This window comes from Bacillus rossius, chromosome 16 (genome assembly GCF_032445375.1).
Source record: "Bacillus rossius redtenbacheri isolate Brsri chromosome 16, Brsri_v3, whole genome shotgun sequence".
NCBI lineage: Eukaryota > Metazoa > Arthropoda > Insecta > Phasmatodea > Bacillidae > Bacillus > Bacillus rossius.
This window is the reverse complement of record NC_086343.1, coordinates 37,842,210-37,865,330: the sequence shown is the minus strand read 5'-3', so window position 1 is coordinate 37,865,330 and position 23,121 is coordinate 37,842,210. Positions and strand designations below refer to the sequence as shown.

At 38.5% G+C, this 23,121-nt stretch overlaps 1 protein-coding gene across 1 annotated transcript in view; it reads left to right on the top strand.

Annotated features, from left to right (window-relative positions):
• LOC134539983 (glucose dehydrogenase [FAD, quinone]-like) overlaps positions 1-20,573 on the top strand; it is a 132,774-nt gene extending 112,201 nt beyond the window's left edge. Inside the window, exons 2-3 of the mRNA XM_063382388.1 lie at positions 4,348-4,440; positions 17,036-20,573. Of these exons, the coding sequence (XP_063238458.1) occupies positions 17,132-19,015 (1,884 nt within the window). The 5' untranslated portion in view covers positions 4,348-4,440; positions 17,036-17,131 and the 3' untranslated portion in view covers positions 19,016-20,573. The remainder of the gene's footprint in view (positions 1-4,347; positions 4,441-17,035) is intronic.
• Positions 20,574-23,121: the final 2,548 nt, after the last annotated feature.

The window sequence follows — 23,121 nt, the reverse complement described above, 5'->3', positions numbered from 1 at the left end:
GCTCAACCAACACCACTGGTCGGGGCTGCTCCATTTTCTATTTGCAATGGGCTTGGTGCCATGACGAGGTAGAGCTCAGTGAAAATCAAATAAAAACACGCGAGAGCATGGCCGCCATGCGCGTTGGAACTGAAACTTCACAGATAGAGGCACGGGCACTTTAAAGTAATGTGAGCAAGTATGCAAGTGCACAAATGTGCAATTGAGCTTAAATGCAAAAAAAAAATGTCGCTGAGAGCCCCACTCATGAGCTCCCCTTTTCGCTCTCCGCCTAAGAGCGCGTCAATTCTGATCATTACATTTTTTTTACTTGATGTAAGCTTTTGGACATACGTCATTGCTAAGCACATGTATGTCTGTAGAAGAAAACTACAAAAAAACCAAAAGACAAAAACACAAATTAAGCAAAAAATTGCTGTTTTCAACATGATATAAACACCACATAATATTCCATAACAGGAATATGGTCACCAAACAAAGAAAAACAAAGAAAAATGGACTAAGAGAACGAAAAAAAACACAAATGAAGACAGCACAAAAATATTGAACCCAAAAAAATTCAGCACAACAGTTGAAACAAGACAAAAACACGACAAAACGAAAAAAACAAACCAACACAATATTTTTCCAAAACAGAAACAGAAACATTTTTTTGTTGCCCTCTGAGCGCTGAGCGTTACACTTCGTTACGCTCTGACACTGTATCGCCTTCGACTCACCCTACACGCGGTGAAGAATTTTCACTCCAATAAATAAAATCAAGTAATGCTATTTTATACGTAAGACGCACGCAACTAGCGTGAAGGTGCGAGTGAAGTTACACGCAATGTTTGTATGACATACTAGACACTTGTATGCAATATAGTTATTATTGAAGTGAAAACATCTACGGGAAGGTTTGGATTGGGAGTAAATTCATGTAAGTCGTCATCGACATGATCAAGTGACGTGTTAACGATAACACTATACTCTCTGTTCCTATTAGTGTTAAAACTGTGTTTTTGTTCAATTTTTATTTTAAATCTTAACTATACGATTAATGTGCAGTAAAAAAATGTTTAAAATAAATAAATATTCTTATATAGATATACAGTAGACCGGGGTAATGTGGCCACTGGGGGAAAACGGCCACCTGAACTGTTTTTTATTTTGTACAGTTGGCACGGCAACACCGAGTGCCTGTCTGACGTTCAGCGTGTTGCGCAAGGTTAGGCGAAACTTTATCTTAAGCGAGCAGCCAGGCTCTCATGTTTTGTTAGACGGTGCGCACGTGTGTGGCACAACACGACTTTTTTACGTATTTATTTTAATGAAGAGCTAACAGAGAGGTAGGTATTTAAAAATCTGTAGTATATTTTTGGCAGAACATGAAGTCTGTCTAATCATTGTTACGTGTTGTTTGTCATGTCTAGTTTAAGAGTAAAAAAACAATATTGTGTCCGTAATGTATCCTAGTATTTTTCAACTAAGTGATTTTGAATCAGTGTTACCCCGGAGTGGCCATTTTACCCCGGAATGAAAATTTCAGTCTGCAATTTAATTCTAACTCTTTATGGCCATAAAATTATACTTACAATTGTATTTTGGCCTCACTTCATATTAGTATTCAGTATAAATTTATAAAACAGTAACAGTTTACTCAATAAAACATAAATTACACATTGGGATTGTGATTGTGAAAATTTTTGATGTTGAGTAACAACTGATGTCTTTAAGTGTTAGTGGAGGTGGAGTGAGATGTAGATGGAGCAGTAATGGTATGCTTTTTTAAGGAATGCTGGAAAATCCTCAGAAAAACCATTATTAAATTACCAGGATTCATGTGTTTAGGAAGGAATACAGTTCTAGGAAAGCATGAAGCTGCTTCAGTTGAGCATCTGCACAATTGAGAGAAAATGGGGTTTCGTATGACTCCAAGAGAAGTGAGGGAGATAGCTTTTGATTTTTGTAAAGAAAATGGGATACCAAACAATTTCGATAGTGAGAATAAATTAGCTGGTGAAGACTGGTTCTCTGGATTTCGTAATAGACACCCAGATATAACATTAAGGAAACAAACTGGACTTTCTTTGGCAAGAGCTAGCTCCATGAACAGAACAGCAATTAAAAGTTATTTTAAACGTCTTAATACTGCACTAAAAATCACAGGGGATGACAGAGATGTGCCTCGAGTTTACAATTGTGACGAGTCTTGTTTGTCTATGGTGCCCGGTACAAAACTAATCATCGGAAAAACTGGGAGACCTGTTTCCTACCAAATACAAAGTTCAGAAAGGGGAGTCTTAACAACTGTTGTGCCATGTTTCTCTGCTAGTGGACATTACATCCCACCTTTTATAATTTTCAAGGGTAAGAGACTTCCTGAAAAACTCAAGACCGGGTTTCCTCATGGTACTTTTGTAACTATTACAAAAAGTGGATACATGGATAAGGTTACATTCCTTATGTGGATGAAACATTTCCAGAAACATCGCCCAAGCAATGAAGAGTCTGCACTTCTGGTGCTAGATGGGCATGGATCCCACTGCAAGTCTAGCAAAACTCTTGAGTATGCAGTCAAAGACAAAATTGAAATGGTGTGCCATCCTCCACATACTACCCATTGGACACAGCCATTAGACCGAATATGTTTCAACCTACTCAAGAGTTTTTACAGAGAAAACTGCAGGAGGTTTATGAGAAATCATCCTGGTAGAGCTCTTACCAGAGATGATTTCTCAGCAATGTTCACTCATGCATATCTGCAAGCAGCCGCAATGTACACTGCCATCACCGGATTCAGAATCACAGGCATCTGTCCATTTGATGATAATGTGTTCCAAGAAGAAAGCTTTGGTCCATGTGAGGTGACTAGTGGGCCTACAGCAAATGTACACTTGGATAAGTCTGGTGACACCAATGTGAAGACATGGAAGACCAATAATATCCAGATCACCCAAAAAATACTCTGGAGCCTCCAGAGTATGAAGAAGTGGATACCAGTGGCGATTATAATGAGATACGAGATACTGTGGCCACTGAAATTAACCGTGAACAATCTGAAGAAAACATGTAACTTTGTTCAGTGGTTTCTGTTGAACAATCCCACGAACAAGTTATAAACACAGATGATTCATTGGACAAAGAAATTTGTAAACGAAAAACAAACGACTGTAAATCATTGAAAATGTTTCATGATTTGATACCATTACCAAGAAAGGTAAATTTTACTCCAAAACGGAAGCCAAAAACCACAGTTGCGCGTCACCTAACTAGCCCAGTAAACATAAAATAGTTAAGCAAGCTGAAAGGCTAGCACAGGGGAAGGAACAATTGAAACTGGTAAAATTATGTGCTATGCAAGAAAAGAAAAAAAAGCTCTCTCAAGGTTATGCTGCCAAAGCAAGTGAAGGTAAAAAAAGCCCCAGCATTGGGCAATATGCCTTGGACCTTCTACAAGTGGAACTAATAGAATAATTCAACCAAAAAAGACACTGCAGGAACATAATAGATGTGGCAAATGTGAAGGAGACTTTTACGATGATGAAGAAGGTGAACCATGGATTCAGTGCAGTGGTTGTGACATTTGGTTCCACGAAATTTGTTCTGGAGTTTATGGCAAGGCTAAATATGATTTCATTTGTGATGAGTGTGCAGTTTAAGTGATAAAACATTTGTTTTTAGTTTTAATTAAAAGGTGGCCGTTTTGCCCCACCTATGGGGTAAAATGGCCATTTCACATTATTACCTTAAAACTTTAAAATGCTACATCCTATTCATTTTATGTGTTAAATAACCACCCTGCATCATTACTTACATGTGTAGTAATTATAATAAATGTTATTAAGAATAATATTTCCAATTATGTAATTTTAGCAGCATAAGAGTCCTTAAGGGGTCCGTTTTTATAGTTTTAATAACGAATAAAACTTAGTTTTTGTAGCAATATAACCTAAAAATTAAAAACATAAATATTTCTTTTTTTAATACCTACAATAACTATGCAATGCGTATTTTATAGTAATTAAGGAGTTATTTTACTATCGTGATAAAACAAATTTGTTGTGTAAAAACTGCGCAAAAGTCGCTGATTTTTATCAAAAAATATTTCCTTATGTTATACAATTATATTTTACAAAGTTAGTATATCTTATTTCAAATTATATTTGTATTTTCTTTATTCCATTATTAATATTAATAATAGTTACTTTGATTTACAAGTTTTAATTTAAGCTCAAACTATTAATTTGGATATCCAAAAAAAACAACTGTTTGTTTATAAGTTTTAAGTTTTCACTTCTGTCGGCAGTCCTCATGACTGCTTTTAAATTTTTTTTGTATGTATTGAAGCTGTTTTCTTATTTTCAGAGCTGTGGCGGTGCAGTGTACTGAAGAGTTGACCTCCAGGAACCTCCAAGCATCTCCCCAGGAGGAATACGCAGCGGACGTTGACGTCAGACGGTGGGTGTTCTCCGGGTACTCCCGTATTCTCACCTTCGGTGATCCGTGACATTTTCACGCTTTCCTCGGGCTGGCCAGAGCAGCAGGCCCGCTCCTTGAATAAGGCAGCCTGTTTCAGGGGCGCAACAACAAAATTTCCAAAGGATGGGGGGGAATTATACCTTTTTATAAAGAATCATCGATCCCCCCTATTGAAGCGGGGGGTCCGGTGGTCCTCCCCCGGGAAAATTTGTATTTCAAGGTGGAAAATGGTGCTATTAAAGCAGTTTTACTATCTAAAAATTTATTACACAGCACTTTCTTTGCCCCCGTTCATGGTTTCAGAAGGGGGAGCAAAATACCCTTGCCCCCCCCCCCTTGTTGTTTCGCCCATGGCCTGTTTGATCCTACCCGTATCACCCCCTACTCGCGAGGCGCACGGGTGCACGCGGCGACAGAGGTCACTCCACTCGGCTGGGTGTCGGGCTGCACCTCATCACCCGCGCCACATGGGCTTCATGTGAACCCTATCGTGGGAATCGATAATCCCACCAGTGTTTTACATCCAGCCGCTCAAACATAAATGTTCAATGCAAGCCAATCTGTAATAATTGAATGTTTGCACTTTTGACGTGACAACGTCTAATTAATCGATGAACGCCGGCTGCACACACAAAAAAGTGTCCCGTTACGCATATTGTCCCGTTACGCTGTGTCCCGTTACGCTCATTGTACGCTTGCGCCGCATTTATCTCTATTCCACTCGATTGGACAAACCATCGATTTGACATTTTCGAGGCACATTAAACTTGAAACACTCCCATTGGTTTCCTACTTTTCCTATCATCATCCTATCCTTAACAGAATAACACAGATTGTAAGAAGTTAAATAGCAAACATGTATAAAAGTTATAATTAAAATAATCTCTTCGTTAAAGTAATAAACATTATTGAATTAATGAGTGCAAATAAAACTAAATGTATCAATTAAATTGTAGATTTCATTTCACTCTTTCTTTGTATCCATACAAAATAGTGATAATTCAATAAATATTATTCAATTTTATTCATAAAAGTGTGCATTCATTTCATAAATGTTTTGTTATGACGTTTTCGCGTTAAACTATTGTCCGTAAACCCACTTTACAGACAACCAATTTTTTGTGACCTTTTTAGACACTCAATAATACGCGTTTATTTCTATTTTACTGTCATTCATTAATATTTTTAATCAGGGCCTCAGAGAATTATATAGTTATAAAGCAGCAAGTACACGTAAAGAAACACAATAATATTCTTTTTATAAAGTTAGTCTAAAAAAATGATTTGATGCATCAAGCATTTTTCAGGCCACAGCCATAACATATAACTTCATGTTCCGTAGCTAGACTATACTAATCCACCCATGTGTGATAGTCTGCCACAGAGTGCTGCCCACATGTAGTACTGTTGAAGGTCAAAGAAAAAAAAATGTTGCGCATTGAGGTAATTTATATTGCTGGCTTTTTCGAAAACACGTATTTACCCTTACTGTATAAAAACAAATGTGTTGCTTAATTTCTGGCTCTTAATGTGTCTCCCCATAGAGGAAATGTGATTTTAATTTAGGCGACCTTTGTATAGGCAGCGGGCGCTTCTTGTTCGCAGTGGGGACTGCCTACACTGCAGGCGTACAACTTCCAGCGTTGTAACATGCATTGCATATAATTACTCAGACTAACATCCTTTCACGATAGTCGCAAGATCCCAAAAATATCAGTGGAAATACTTCGAAAATTTATGGAATATATCTGTGTTTGTTGCGTAAAAGGGGTTAAGTCCAAAATCATAGTTTTGAGAAATCGATTGAGAATTATCAGGTTTCTTGAAGTCAGTTTTTTTAGCTTTATTAACTGCTTTATAACTTTGGAAACTCATTAATTGTTTTAAAATAATGTACCTAATCTCCCTTATCAGTTTCGCAAACTTGTCTGTGATAATAACTGATTTTTAACAATTTGTGACTTAACCCTCTTTACGCAACGAGCACAGAATATAAGCAGTAATGAATTTTTTGAAGTGAAACATTTTTACAGTCTGTAGAGTCATATCAGAATCACGGGGTAACGGAAGTAAGTAGATAACAGAGATAAAGTGTTTAACGTATGTAACGTATGTATCGGATATTGTTTAATTATGTGGGGTTCTAAAATATTGTTTTGAAATGAAACATTTTTACAGACGGTTAAAAATGACACAACAGTGCATGATTTCATATACTTTCCAATACTTTCATAAACGTTTACATACTTTCACTTACTTTTTTCTTATGTTTCCTCACTCGTGCCTATTTTTGCATACAGTCGCAACTCGTAATTCGCAATTCTAAACTTTCAACTCTGATGTTAGATCCGGTGTTAGGATTAGAGTACATATAGACATCTCCAGTAGTTTATTGTATCATAATTTAGCTATCATGAACACCTTAATAAATTAATGGATTCCATTGAAGACATGGACAGACTTTACAAAATGAAAGTGTATTTTCAACGCATTATTACGCGTGTTTCAATTATACAACGTCCCTCTTTTCTGTGAACTTTCACTTCTAAGGCGCTTGACGACCATGCAGACACGCATATAAAAGTATAAAAATAAAAGTAAATGCATTCACCTAAATGTTGTATTATCTTTAATATATATATTTATATCTTATTAAAATTTATATGTATTTTTCTACAATAAAATTGCATTGTGTTTTTCTTAAGGGTTATTACATGAAAGTTTGATATTAGACCTGTTTTTTATTTTTATAAATTGAGAGAAATATAATTCTTAACTTGTTTTTTCTAGTTATTTTATTTGAATGAGCTTTGCTGTAAACTGTTTAGAAGCTATCGAACTACTGGTGATCAGAGGTGCTGTACTGCGGACTTTGTTGCGTCACCGCTGGTGGACAGCTGCGATGTCAGTGCTCGTCAGAAAGTAACGAAACGCGCAAAGGTCTCCCACGGCGCGCTGATGCAGCTAGTGCGTCAGTGTGCTGTTGTACTCACATCGGCGTGGGAAATACAGGAGGGGGTTGCTTGAGACGTCCATGTTATAAACAAGCGTGCCGGAAGCTGCGAACACGATAGAGCTTCACAGTCGTAACTTCCGTTTCTGTTCAGGGTAAATTTGCAGAAATTCAGAGGAATTACGGCTGATATAACCTAAGTGAAAGATTGGTTGAGTGGTGTCAAATACGTTTGTTACGTTTTACATAGGTATTGATTATGTATTAAATCTTTAATATTAATGTAGCTGACCTAGCCTAACCAATCAGTTTTACTTAACTGCAGAGTCATTTTATACTTCGATGACAGTCCAGAGTTTGTATAAACGTGTTTTGAGGTTATGGTTCTGCCTTCTGAATAACTGTATACCAGGGCCATTTATTTGACTCCTTTGTACAAGTTTAAAAAAAAAATTTTTTTGCTCAGGACTGATATAATGCCATTTTTAGAAACAAATAAATTTGTACAGTTACAGTAAATAACGTGAAATGAAGCAGTAAAAATGTAACCAATTATTAAGAAAACTTTTTAACTGTGTATATGTTATAGTAAAGCACCCTGTGGCCTATGAGAGGTTTTTTTTTTTAGCAAAGAATCCTGGTGACCATTAATTCTCCAGAATCTATGATCCAATTTAAGTTCCCTGCATGTTTGATGTTAAATTTACTCACGAAAGTGGGATATAAGTTGTTTGGAATTGGAGCTTACTATAAATCGAAGGTCGCGCATTCTAAATAATCGTTGAATATAACATTTACCTCTCTCTTCATAGCGGGACAGAAACACGTGCAGGGTTTTTGATGTGTATTTTCATGTGATAACATTGAGATTTCACGTTTTGTTTAAGAATGCCGTTGGCATTTATGATTTTTAAATGTTCTCTTTCCCGCGCAAATGCAAACAGCTCGAAGAAATGTTCCCTTAAAACATTATTATGAAATAAATTTTGTCTTATATTTTAATAGGCAGCGTCATTCAATGAACAGAGCTCAAATGTTTTGTTTCTAATTTTGACAAACTTTTCTTAACCCATATTTATCCTACTAGTAGGTAACTGCTCCCTGATGATGGCGACTGTAATGTCGACCGAAACGTTGGTGAATTATTCGTCAAGGACACGGCTACAACCCAGAAGCCAAGCTACTTTAGAAGTTTTCTGTTACAAGTCGTCATATTTCACTAACAATTGTCTCGCATTGCTCGCGCGTGTAGATCGGAGCAGCCGTGTAGAAGAAGAGAACAGGCGCCCGAGCAGCCAGCAGCCCCTCGCTGCTTTCTTCGCAACACGTCACACCTGTCTGCCGGAAGCTGACCTCGGCTCTGCTCAATGTCACACATTCAGACACATCTCATGATTAGCTTTCTACTCTTGGCGCTTCGTCCAGTCACTCGCCACGGGCGGGCTCTTCTTGCGTAACGTGAAGTAGAGGGTCGTGACTGCAGGAGTGAAGTCACACAGTAGTTCCTCACAACGACGGTACCTCGTCTTGAGTATACTTCAAACCAAAACTTTCACTCCTACCAAGTAAGATAAACTTTATCAATCAACGTTTTGTAAAAATATTAATTAGATATAATTTTAAAAATTTTATTAGATATATTATTTTTCAAATTTATTTTTCTGTAATTTATAGCGTTTTGTTTTCAAGCTTTAATTCGATTTTCACGTGTTTTTTTTACAAGCTTTGAATAAACGTTTAACAGCCTTCGTGGCATTACCCTACCTCGTCATCCTTAAGGAGATTTTGTTTTTTACGAAAACAAATTGCAATCACAAAGCCACTGCGCTTACGTCTCGTAGATAATAAATAAGGAAGTGTAAATAGATACCGATGTCAGATCTTTTATCGGTTTCACCACACACGAGTTACACAGAGGAAGCAAGCTTTCTAGCCTCAACTATCGCACATTCCTAGAAACTCTCGGCCACTCTTGTACAGCTGTGACGTAACCCAGCGCAGAAACTATCGCATCTCGCGTGTCGCGAAATGCCGCGCGTGTTTGCAAATAGGAAGTGTACGTCCGCACACTGATGCATTGTTAGTAGATTATTTAATATAAAGACTGCATTTGGTGAGCAACTAGCTTTGAAAGGATGTTCAAATTCTTTCAACACAAAAATAAACCGGGTGTAGTATAAATAAACTTATTTTGGCGGTCATTTTGTTGTGTTCACAGATAATTCTTGATTTATTCCTAGCCAAATTTAAATTTTTTCGTGTTCCCCATTTATAGCTACTCATAAAAAAATTGTAAGCACTAGTTGGCTGCTTCAACTACCGCCTTTAGTCACATGTCTACCAAAGAAAGCATCACTGGCTTTTTAAATGGCACAAGGATGTATGCATGTCTTTGAAAAATAAAATGATTATGTAAGGATCCTTGATTATTCTGAAGGCCAACAAAAATGGCTGACATACTTTGAGATGCACTTTTCAAGGATCCTTTAAGAAGGTATTCGGATAGGTGATCGTCATACATGGGCAAAAATCTGTAGGATTCCCAAGGGGGGTGGGGGTGGGATAACTTTTATAAATCCCATTTTTCATCTTTTTTACAAGCGCTAGTGGACCCCATCAGAGGGGGGCTTTTTGATTCCAAGGTGGCCCAGGCAAACTGACCCCCCCCCCCCCCCCCCGCCCTTCCCGAGATCTACGCCAGTGCCGTCATCTGTACATGCGAACTGTTTTCCTATGGTTTATACTGGAGATTGTTCTGCAACCAGGATGCGTAACGGAAGATTCTTATTACTCTCTCAGCTTCACTCGCCACTCTCTCTGTACAATGGCCATTGGTACACTCGCGGTCAGCACGAAATGCTGCAGACTAAGGCAATAAACCTTCATTTGTTAACTAGCAACGATTAAACTGCCTGATAACGACAAACTTTCCCTCACGCAATGCCCAAGCGAACAGCCATCTTGCTCCGTTCAGCGGTGATTATGCGGGGATTTCACCACTTGCGAGTTTCTTTATCCTACAAACACGCAATTTTTATAAAAATGTTGTGCACGTGTACACGCTTCACGGCCCTCGCTGTCCTGATGAAGAACGTGTTTCCTCGATGAGAATGTGAAAAGATCCTCGATGGAGAAATATGATATGAAGTGTTGCAGTGGAGTCGAGACTGTCCTGAAGGAACCCGCTAACAATTGGCCTCATCGTTCACGTATTCGCGTGAGAAAGTCATAGTTTGTGGACGTGGTGTTTCTCAAAAGAATTCGAAGTCACTGTTTAACGCTCCTGTACTTAGAAGAGCGCCTAGATGTAAGCCGTTACGATAGAATTATTTCTTATTAAGCATATGCGTTTAAAATTGTTGTGGTTGTAAATGATGAGGTACGCATATAATTCTTTTTTTTAATTAAATGTCTGATATCATAAAAATGGTTTATCAACCCAGAAAAAAAAATTATTATTTGTAACACGCTAAACAGAATTAGGTATTTGCTATTATTCTTAGAGATACGTTTGGTTAGTATTCAAACTAACATTTTAGTTTTCGTGTTTAATATTTAAGGTCACTCTTACACGCATAATTAATTATTTCATTTTTCGTGTCATAACTATTAGTTCATAGCTTTTCTTGTCAATGTGATTATATACCTCCCTTACATTTTATGTTTCGTCTCAAAATTTCACAAACAAGTATCGGCAAAATTTCACGCAAGTTTTCATAACAATTTACGCTTGCATGACATTTCATACCCGTAAATAAGTTTAGTAAAATATGTGGTGAGAAAAATTTCATGACGAAACATAAAATGCAAGAGAAGTGTAAGAATAAATTTACAGGAAAATCTCTATGTTAATATTAATAGCAATGTAATTCACCTTTCGACTCGGCGTATGAGACGACTAAGTCTCTCCTCCAGTTTTGGTATCATTCCGCCGCTTATCAAAATGAACTGTCACGAGCACTTGATCACACGTGTTTTTCTGATCGCGTAAAGCTCCAGCAGGCATCCCTCTCGGAGCCGTTTGTGTTAGGCTACCGTTAGACTACATGCGTGTTCTAACGAAAATGAATTAGTCATAATAACTCATATTTGTCTGTCTAAACGTAGTGATTTCAGTGCAGGCGTGTTCTGATATAAGTTTGCTTCTATCCACCAGCGAAGATGGAACCTATAGACGATGCGTACATCCTTGAAATTCCGATATTGAAATTGTTATTAGTGAGTAGTTAAAAAAAAAAAAACAATTTAACGGATTTTTTGTTGCAAGAGACGATAAAGGAGTTAGGCCCAGGTCTCCAGGAATAAAATATCTCACGTCTCTGCCGAGAAAGAATTTTGTATTTGTAATTTTTTTCTTACATATCCCACAGAGACTTGTTTTAAAATAAAAGACTAATTAATTGTTCCACATGCATTGTTATGTCTTATTGATTACCTGCAACAAGCACTTGGACGTCGCAGCTAATTGCGAAAAATCAAACTGGTTTGAACGACCTGCTAGTTCCTATACGTGTTCATGTGTAATCTGCAGAGGCGATTGCAGGGAGTGTAAACATTTACATTACATTCGCATTGTTTGATTGTTCTGACGAACTCGTCAGTACCTCTTTGCGTCAGAACACGCATCCAGCATACCCGTAGCCTGGTTCGCTGCCAATTTAATTGCTTGCGCAAGAAGTACCTACGTACTCCATCATCTCAACGATGCGCATCGTGAGCAAAAGCGTTTCGACATTCCATGTCCCATGTTCTTCAACGACATGTGTACGGAACACAGGCGAATTATGTACACACGTCACATAGCACGAGATTTTGGCGGGAAGATGCCGAATTTTTTTCTCACGAGCCGAGAGCGTTGTTTATGTTTCTTGTTATAACTATTAAATTTATTAATAATGTTCGCAGGCTTTCACGGCTATTGTCTTAAGTAGTACAGTAACAGTACAGTACTACAGTAGGTAACTGCTCCCTGATGATAGTGACTGCAATGTCGACAGAAACGTTGGTGAATTATTTGCCAAGGACACGGCTACAACCCAGAAGCCAAGCTACTTATTTAATTTATGGATCTCTTGAATTTGTTGAGTCAACATTTTCTAGGTTAATTATTTACTAAACTTTTTTCGAGCTATGAAAGGTCATGAGAGTAATAATAATTTATGATTATTTGCGTTAATATTTACGGTTTTTTTTATAATATTGAGTATCTGCGAGAATATATATATATTTTTAATTTAGCCTAAATTCAAAAGGTGTATTATGATAAATTCACAGGAAAAGTCATAAAGACAAGAAAACGAAGAGCCACCATGGATTATTGCGACCGAGTCTAAGATTGAGTTGCCACCTGCTTACTCTTCAAGTGCATCAAACTTAAATTTCAAAAATATTTAAAGGTAGCCTGAAGCTGAAACGTGGAACAATTTTATAAGAAAAAAATTAGCGTCAGTTATTTATCGATACAACTGAAACGATGGCATCCAGAGAGAAATTGCTGATATCTTCTCATAAGATTTCTGCTCTGTTTGACGTGATTTGGGTATAGCTGTCTATGTATGTGACTGGTATAGTTCATGTGGAGTTAAGAGGAAATATTTTCCTCTATTGACGATTTATTTAAAACTATTTTATTATATTTTCTTACCTGAGTTTCTTTTAGCTATCACAATTATAGTGGATGAAATGTACGACTGTCCGGCTACACTACAATGGCTACGTCTACTAGTGCAAGTAAGAGATGATGTTTAAAAGAAATAATTAAGCAACATATAACGGATTTTTTAATTTTTTTAAATGAAAGCAGCAGTGTTCTTAAAGGAAAAAAATATTTTTCTTCAATTTTTTAAATTGTAAAAGATCAAAAAAATATATTTATTTTTACATAATTCACCTAACTTATTGAGTTTCCTTATCAGCACATAAAAAAACTGTATGCTGGTATTATACTACAAATACAATTTTCTTAGCCAAATAAGCATCTTATATTCGTTACTTTAGATTACTTTCGCCCTAAAATGGCAATTACTAATTATATAATACTCTTCAATATAATCACGGCTGTAGCAATAGCTTTCCGGGGGGGGGGGGGTCCGTGGGTAAAAACTAAAAATCTAAACGCTTAAATCATAATGATTTAGCAATTACTTAAACATGAAATGGGTACACACTAGTTCAGCTACATTCAATTAAGCTACATACAAATAATAGTACATTGAAATAAAATTTGTAAGTAATGTCCATAAAGAATTTATTTTACTATAGTAAAAGTAACAAAGTAGAAGATATATCAGTATATATTTTTTAAATTACATAGGTATATTTATTCAATCTTTGTTTGTGATGCTTCGGCTTTTATTTATTTCCATATTGCACAATCAACATAAAAACATTTTGACATAAAAAAGACTACAATCAATTAAACCATTTGGCATAAAAATCCTTCAAAATAAAATAATAAATTAGAAGTAAAAAGTTAAAAATTTGAAAACTTCTAAGTATTAAATTTAGTCTAATGGCCAACATATTTATGATTTCATCTGAATCCAGTTCAGAAACTATGTCACGATTAACGCTCATCAACGCAAGCCCAGTTAGTCATTCATCATGTTCCCAATGATTCTGCCATATTTCATACTGACTTGAAAAATTAAATTATTTGCCTCAGTTTCTCCAAAAAATAAAGTGCTATTTTTTTAAGCTTTTCGCTTATCCAGGACCCTTATTGATCTTCTCAGGCAGAAGCATTTTAATCCTTTCTATTGTTTCTTCATGTGATATAAAGCGTGCATCAAGTTTTGTAATCACATGGTCAATGAAAGGGTAAAATACATTTCGACAGTAATATCTCTCAGCAGTTTCTCCTGGAACATTACTGCGCTGAGTTTTCCTTCCAGTCGTTCTTGGAACATTTATGTCGTTTAAACTGATATTCTTTGCTTGCTCGAAAAGGATCGCGAACTCTTTTTCATTCCGAATATTTTGTAAAGTATTTTTTATTGTTTTTACATAACTGCGAATATTGGTCAAATCGACATTGATCTTTTGCATTGCCTTATTTAGTTTTACTGTATATGAAAATACTTTTCTCAGTACAACTAATGACACAATAAATTGGCTGTTTTCTATAGCTGTTTGCAGTTGGTATGCTTCAGTGCTGACATTTCTATTAGCAGAATCCTGAAGTGTTTCAAGTGCTGTGCGTACTACTGGAAGCATTTCTGCGAATCTCTCAACAGCCACATGTTTTTCTGTCCATCGCGTCTCACAAAGAGGGATTAGCATTGAATGAGATGAGTTATTTTGATACGCAATTTTCTTCATAAGACTGTCTCTAAGTCGAGATTGACGAAAAAAAGTTTACTATACTTTTTATGGTTCCGATACAGTTTCTTATCATAAGTACCTCACTTGAATGCGCTAGAACCAAATTCATAACGTGAGCCACACAGTGTCGCTTTTGGCTATTGTTCTGCGATAATTGTTCTCACGCCTCGTAAGCGACCACTCATCACTGCAGCAACATCAAACCCTTGCCCAATAAATTTATTCATATCCAAATTATAGCTTAAGAGATGCGTTATAATAGTCTTCGCTAACACTTGAGCTGAAACATCTTCTACGTTGATAAATTGTAGAAAATCTTCTCGGATGACAGATTTTTCAGTCGAGCCAGTCTACTTCTTCAATGTGGGATTTCACTCTCTCCTTTTTTGCAAAAAAATCCAAAAATGATACTTGGTTTGATGAACGTTTCATAATACATTTTTATTCAAGAGTAGACATTTAATAGCAACAAAAGATGGCTTGAAAAACCATGTTGGCTGGCGATGGCGCGTGGTTCTATCAAGGTCGCGAGACTCGACTGTTGTGCGCATGCGCAGTAAGTGCGTCGCGCGGGAGGCGGGTGAGGCGCATGCGCAGTATGAATGGTGCGCAGAAGTCGGGAGGGGGGATGTGCAAGGCGCAGTGTCCACGTAGCATATATAGGTACTTCATTGTTGTGACGCGTGCTCATATTTTGTGGCATAGATTATATTAACCGTCATCAATATTCTGCTAATTTTAATTATGTCGTATGCTAAGGAGAGGGGGGGGGGTCTGGACGCCCTGAACCCCCCCCCCCCCTTATATATGCTCATAAATATAATACATATTTGTGCTCAAACAAAATATTTATACACAAGTTAATCTTCAGAATCTGGTGTTGATTATATAGCATTTGTAGCTACACCATACTTAAGATAAGGCTGAATGAAACAAACAATGTAATGTGATGATTTTCGCAAGAAGATGGTGAAAGTAGACTATTATGTTTCAAGTATCATCTAAAGTCCAAGGATTTCATTAGATTTATTAAATTTTATTAATATGCGTACACTAGTTTTACTTACAACTATGGACTGTTTTATAAGTTTTTTCAAACCTCTAAAATGTTCTGATAGTCTTTCCTCAAAAAAAAAGTATAACTGAAGTAATTTTTTCTTTTAGTTTCAAACATGTTTACTTTAAAATTAAAATTTTGACAACATGTTTGTCATACAGAGACATACTATGTTTCCAAGCATATGTTTCAAATTAAAAAAAAATTTCAAAGCAGTCATGAGGACTGCTGACAGAAGTGAAAACTTAAAACTATAAACAAACAGTTGTTATTTTTGGATATCCAAATTAATTGTTTATCTTATCTTAAATAAAAACTTGTAAATTATATGTTTTTAAATTAATAATAGAAATATTAAAATACAAATATAATTTGAAATAAGAAATACTAACTTTGTAAAAGATAATTGTGTAACATAAGAAAATATTTTTTGATAAAAATCAAAGTCATTTCGCAATTTTTACGAAAAAATATTATCACACAGATAATTTGTTTCATCGCGTTAATAAAATAACTCCTAAATTACTACAAAATACGCATTGCATAGTAATTGTAAGTATTAAAAAAAATAATGTGCTTAATTTTTAGGTTATATTGCTACAAAGACTCGTTATTCAAACTATAAAACTATATGAGAATATTAATATATGTTATACTCACTTTTTACTGCACAGTAATCGAATACTTAAGATGTAAAATAAAAATTGAACAAAACACAATTCGAACACTAATAGGAACAGATATGGTGTTATCGTTAACACGTCACGTGACCATGTCGATGACGACTTTTATGAATTTACTGACTATCCAAACCTTCCCATAGAAGTTTTCACTTAAAAGTCGTTCGAAAATAAGTACATATGATCGTTGTTGTTTGTGTTGATGTGGACAGGCGGGTGACAGTGTTGATGTGGACAGGCGGTTGACAGTGTTGATGTGGACAGGCGGGTGACAGTGTTGATGTGGACAGGTGGGTGACAGTGTTGATGTGGACAGGTGGGTGACAGTGTTGATGTGTACAGGCGGGTGACAGTGTTGATGTGTACAGGCGGGTGACAGTGTTGATGTGGACAGGCGGGTGACAGTGTTGATGTGGACAGGCGGTTGACAGTGTTGATGTGGACAGGCGGGTGACAGTGTTGATGTGGACAGGTGGGTGACAGTGTTGATGTGGACAGGCGGGTGACAGTGTTGATGTGGACAGGCGGGTGACAGTGTTGATGTGGACAGGCGGGTGACAGTGTGTTCCAGCGGGGTGTGAGACGAGGGGTCGGCCCGCCGCCATGACGCAGCTGGCGAGGACCTGACGCAGCTGGCGAGGACCTGACGCAGCCGCGATGCCCGCGGCGCTGGGCGTGGTCACGGCGGCGCTGAAGACCGCCACGGGCATCCTCGGCTTCAAGCTGTGGTTCCTGCCCACGCTGCTCGCCACGCTCGCCTACTACAACTACGACCTGTTCGACCCGGAGAGCCGCGTGGCGAGCGTGAAGGCGCTGCGGGCCGAGTACGACTTCGTGGTGGTGGGCGGCGGCTCGGCGGGCTCCGTGCTGGCCCACCGGCTGTCCGAGGTGCCCGACTGGAGCGTGCTGCTGCTGGAGGCGGGCGGCGACGAGCCGGAGATCGCCGACGTGCCCATCCTGTCGCTGTACCTGCACAAGAGCCGCCTGGACTGGGGGTACCGCACGCAGCCGCAGCCCTCGGCGTGCCAGGCCATGGAGGACCAGCGCTGCGCCTGGACCCGCGGCAAGGTGCTGGGCGGCTCCAGCGTGCTCAACACCATGCTCTACATCCGCGGCAACCGCCGCGACTTCGACCAGTGGGCGAGCCTCGGCAACCCGGGCTGGGGCTACGAGGACGTGCTGCCCTACTTCAAGAAGTCGCAGGACCAGCGCAACCCGTACCTCGCGCGCAGCGGCCGCTACCACGGCACCGGGGGGTTGCTCACGGTGCAGGACGCGCCCTGGGTGTCCCCGCTGGGCCCCGCCTTCATCCAGGCCGGCGTGGAGATGGGCTACGACCACGTGGACGTGAACGGCGAGAACCAGACCGGGTTCGCCTTCTTCCAGTACACGATGCGGCGCGGCTCTCGCTGCAGCACCGCCAAGGCGTTCCTGAGGCCCGCGCGTCTGCGCAGGAACCTCGACGTGGCGCTGCTGTCGCACGTGACCAAGGTGCTGATCGACCCGGCCACGAGGCGCGCCTACGGGGTGGAGCTCGTCAGGGACCGCCGCAAGCACACGGTGCTGGCGAGGAAGGAGGTGATCCTGTCGGCGGGCACCATCAACACCCCGCAGCTGCTCATGCTGTCCGGCGTCGGCCCGGCGGCGCACCTCCGGGAGGTGGGCATCCCCGTGGTGCAGGACAGTCCCGGGGTGGGGCAGAACCTCATGGACCACATCGCCGCCGGCGGGGTCGCCTTCCTCGTCGACCCGCCCGTCTCGCTGGTCGTGGACCGCGTCATGAACCTCAACACGGCGCTCAAGTACGCCTACGAGGGCTCCGGCCCGCTCACGTCCAGCGTGGGCATCGAGGTGGTCGCCTTCGTCAAGACCAAGTACGCCAACGCCTCCGACGACTGGCCCGACATGGAGTTCATGATGTGCGCCTCGTCGACCACCTCGGACGCCAAGCAGGTGCGCCGCGCGCACGGTCTCACGCAGCAGTTCTACGACGACGTGTTCGGCAACATCACGGGCCGCGAGGTGTTCGGCATCTTCCCGATGATCCTGCGGCCCAAGAGCCGCGGCTACCTGAAGCTGCGCAGCAAGGACCCCATGGAGTACCCGCTCATCTACCCCAACTACCTCACGCACCCGGACGACGTGGCGGTGATGCGGGAGGGCGTCAAGACGGCGCTGGCGGTGGGCGAGACGACGGCGATGCGGCGCTTCGGGACGCGCTTCCACCGCGCGAAGCTGCCCAACTGCCGCCACCTGCCCGACTTCACGGACGAGTACTGGGAGTGCTTCGTGCGCCAGTACACGCTCACCATCTACCACATGTCTGGCTCGGCCAAGATGGGCCCCGCCGGCGACCCGCGCGCCGTGGTGGACCCCGAGCTGCGCGTGCACGGAGTCCAGGGGCTGCGCGTCGTGGACGCCAGCATCATGCCCGCCATCACCAGCGGCAACATCAACGCGCCGGTCATCATGATCGCCGAGAAGGGCGCCGACATGGTGAAGGCGGCGTGGCTGAGCCCGCGACGCGCTGCGACCAGCTGACAAGCCACACGTCACTCTGCTCTCGTGTTCCGCGAGCAATCAACACCCCACAGACACGCTGTTGGAATGTTTCAGGAATACCGACATTTCCTAGATTCATACCAAAAATTTGGTGCTTTTTAGGAGAGTTTTATCCCCAAATCTCTCTCCAATGAAGAGTAAGGTCTTTATCATAATTTATGAAGTGCGTTGCTTCTGTTACCAGTGACTGCGAAATTAGTAAAAAAAACGCTTTCGTAAGAAGTGTTTTCGTATGTACAGTTTACTTCGCGTGTACATAAAGACCACTTGTTTCAATTTTTAGTTAATGTGTACAAATGTGAACGTTGTTTGACTCAAGATTATCTGGTTTACTACCTCAGCATGTCATTATTTTTTCATTAATTCTGGTCGTGCTTATTTATCGTCACATATACATCAAATGCGAAGTAGCAAACAATCAAAATCGTATTCCGGTATTTCAGTTAGTCGATCACTACTAATGTCGAATTCAATTAATAAGTTTCAACTGTGTTTATTGAGTCTTTGCAAAATCACTGTGAATCAAATGTGCAGTGAAGGAAATTTTATGGCATGTACTAATCAAACATTTTGTATTTATAAATACATTTCATTTCAGTTTTTTTAATATGTATAAAACCACTTTAGAATTTAATTAGTGCTTTTACTTCCAGATAAAAACCTTTTTTTAGTGCAATGCAAGGGAAATGACAAACACCAAGGGCATTGCAAACGAAGAAACATAGCAAAGTTACTCTCAATGAATAATTGGTAAAAAAAATTGAATACGGTTATGTCAACAAAAAATTTTCAATGTTACTTTTATAACCTGAAAATAACACATTTCATCAGCCCAAAAACAAGTTAGAACTATCAGCTCTATAGTGGTTCTCCTTTGGCGTGAGATCCGTCATTTCCTGAGAATAGAGCCTCTACACTCTTCATCATTGTTCCAGTTCCTTTCGAGATGTCACGAGCCCGATAACTCCGCCCAAAACATGTATCTTGCTAGTTATTTCAATTATATTCTTCAAATAATTCGTGCACATAAAAGTTGATTTAAACATATTTAGCACTGGATATGCTGATGGAGTAACAAAAGTAAAACGCTAAGATCTTAAGTTCACAAAAAAAAACAGTCAATTAAAACTAAAAAAAAAAGTATTTTAGTTGGTTTACAGGATTTTCTTTTAAAATGCATTCCTGAGATAGCCTATTTATATTTCATAACTACTTCAGATTGAGATTTGATGAATCTTGAAACTCAAGCACTAAAACTGACAATAAAGGTACAACTTATTTTATATAGTATATATTTATATCTTCAAATTTATAATACCAAATATTTTCTTTTTTTTTCAATAATCCATTATATATTGTCCATTTTATAGCACTTTAAGGTAAAGGTTTTACATTTTATTGTCAAATTTATAAAATCACATAATGTAATCGTTTGCCTGTTTTGTAATTTTATATTGAAAACTTAAAGGTTCTGTGTTGGTCATTAATTTTTGTATGAACTGTTACGAAATTGAATAAATAATTGTTACTCATTAAATCCTAGTAATGAAAATTATTTTTTGAGTAACATAATGCCCTACGAGTATGTAATGTTTATGACAGTAGAATTATTTCCAATTTAAAAAACATTTTATCCGTGCATGTTACCCCACATTGTTGTGCCCTTAATACAAGAAATATTAATTATTTTTTTATACATAAGATATATTATAACATTTTATGCCAATTATTTTTATATTTTTCCAGATCTCCACAGACTTATAAGGTAGGTCTTTTAAAGTTTTTTGTAATTAAATTAATTTTTATGATATGATATTGATAATCTTCAACGGTGTATTCCCTATTAGTTTCCATCAAATAACGTAGAATATTAAATTAGAAAAATAATAATTATTTATATGTATTTAATTATAAACACAAGTGTCCCCACGAAAATATAAAACCTAAAATACAGAATACCTACCAACCTTTCTCTTTTAAGCATTCAACCTATTACTTCTGTTCTCCTTCTTAGACATTCCATGGTAACAGATGGTACAGGCAGAGAAGTTTTATGGTAGAAAACTTATAATTTCATTCAAATACAACTGGAAAAAAAACTTCAAAACTGATGGATATTTAACTTGAAAACATGTTTCTTCTTTCTCCAAAAACTTAACATAAATGGTGTATTATGAAATAAATTACAACTCATTTTATGTCAGTAACGGACAGGACACTGTTTTGACACTGACTACCAACATGTAGTTATTTATGTGAAAGTCTGTGAAATGAGAATTGGTTTGCCAATTAATAATATCTAAATGGATATCTTGTTGGTCCTTGCCAAACAATATTTATTCTTTTAACTTTTCAATGAGTGATTTCTAAAAGGTATAGACACTTTTCAACAAAACTGTTGGTAACATACGGGACGTAACGGATGGGACAGTATTTCTTATGATAAATTATAACTAATGTATTGGGTATGATTCCTATATTTTAAGTTAAAATAGTATTTTGCTTATTTCAGTAGTATAAATAGGGGCCTAATAGGTTTTTATATGCAAATTTCAGTAAACCATGGACAAATATATTTCAATATGACACATAATTACTCAGCATTAATTATTCCTGTAAATTTATAAAATATTCTACTTCCAGACTGAACTAATTGTGGTTTTGGGAAGGCTACACAATATATGCTTAAAACACAACCAAAGACCACAACCAAAACACAGAGTTCCTTATTTACTTCATTCTTAGTTTTAACAGTAAAGTTTTCCACTTCGTTGTCAGAATACACATTATCACATAAAAACTTTTGCAAAGATGTCACTTTTCTATCAAACATACTGAGATCCAAATAAGAACTACTGCTCTCATCAACAAAAACTACACACGTATACAGTTCTGACTTCACAGCTTTGCCTGCAACAATTTCATTCCTGTTCAGATATCTAAAACAATATTTTGTTTGTAAACGTGGTATTGGTTTCACATTTCTCCATCTTTGCTCCAACATTTCTTTGCAAAGCTCAATGGTTTGGCTTTCAACAAAAATGCATGTTATTACTTAACTTGCTTTAGTAGCACATTTGTAAAACTTTTTTGCAGAAGACACATACATTTGCCTGTTTTTTTTTGTTTTTTTTTTTACCTTGAGCCATACCATTATTTTTACAGTCCCTCCTACACTATCAACTGCTCCTTTTCCATGGGAGGTGACGAAGAAGTTCCATTCCCCACTGACTCCATAGTCACTCTCCATACAGCTCAAATTAGATAGTGTGAATTTATTCTCCAACTGCGCTGCACACCCATCAGAAAATACAGAAATTTCGCTAACAGCATAAGTCAGCTTAATATCTTCCACAATTTTCTTCAAAAAACCTACAGACTGTATTTTTCATGTGAAATATTATTACTTATTACAGCATATAAAAGTGTAACACCCTTTAACCAAGCTACAAACGTGAAAACTGTTACTTGGCCATGATTCCAGTGTGCACTCTGAACTTAATCTGGACTTATTGCTGAGTAGTTTTTTGCAAAATCAATTTGTAACACAACATCATCTCCTTCTATACTAATCTTTTTATTGATCAAAGTAGTTTTCTTGCATCCTCTAAAAAAAAAAAAAAAAACAGTGATTCTTAAATGAGGTCTATTTAGTTTGCAGCCTTTACTGATCCTTCAATTGATACAACTTTGGGACGACCCTCAACGTCTTGCCATTGCATCCACGTGAGCATTGTACCAGTGTCACAGTCTTCAGGTATAAGTGATACGATTTCATTACTGCAAATTTGGCATTAACCGGTCATTCATTTCTCAGCTGTGGTATCTCAACTCACCTTTTCCAAGAGTTTGTTGGTGCTCTGTGGAAAACCACGCTTTTCTCTTACGATCATTTCTACAATAAAGTTAAAATTAGAGTGATGGCGACATACACATTTTGTGGCATTTCCGAAGAACGTAAAACAAACTGAGGCCGGAGTTCATAAAACATGGCAAGTTTTATTTTTATGTCTGGATTTTTACATCCAAAGAGTAAATAAGCTTCTTTTATAGTCATCATCATATATGGCGTTTTTTGAATCTTA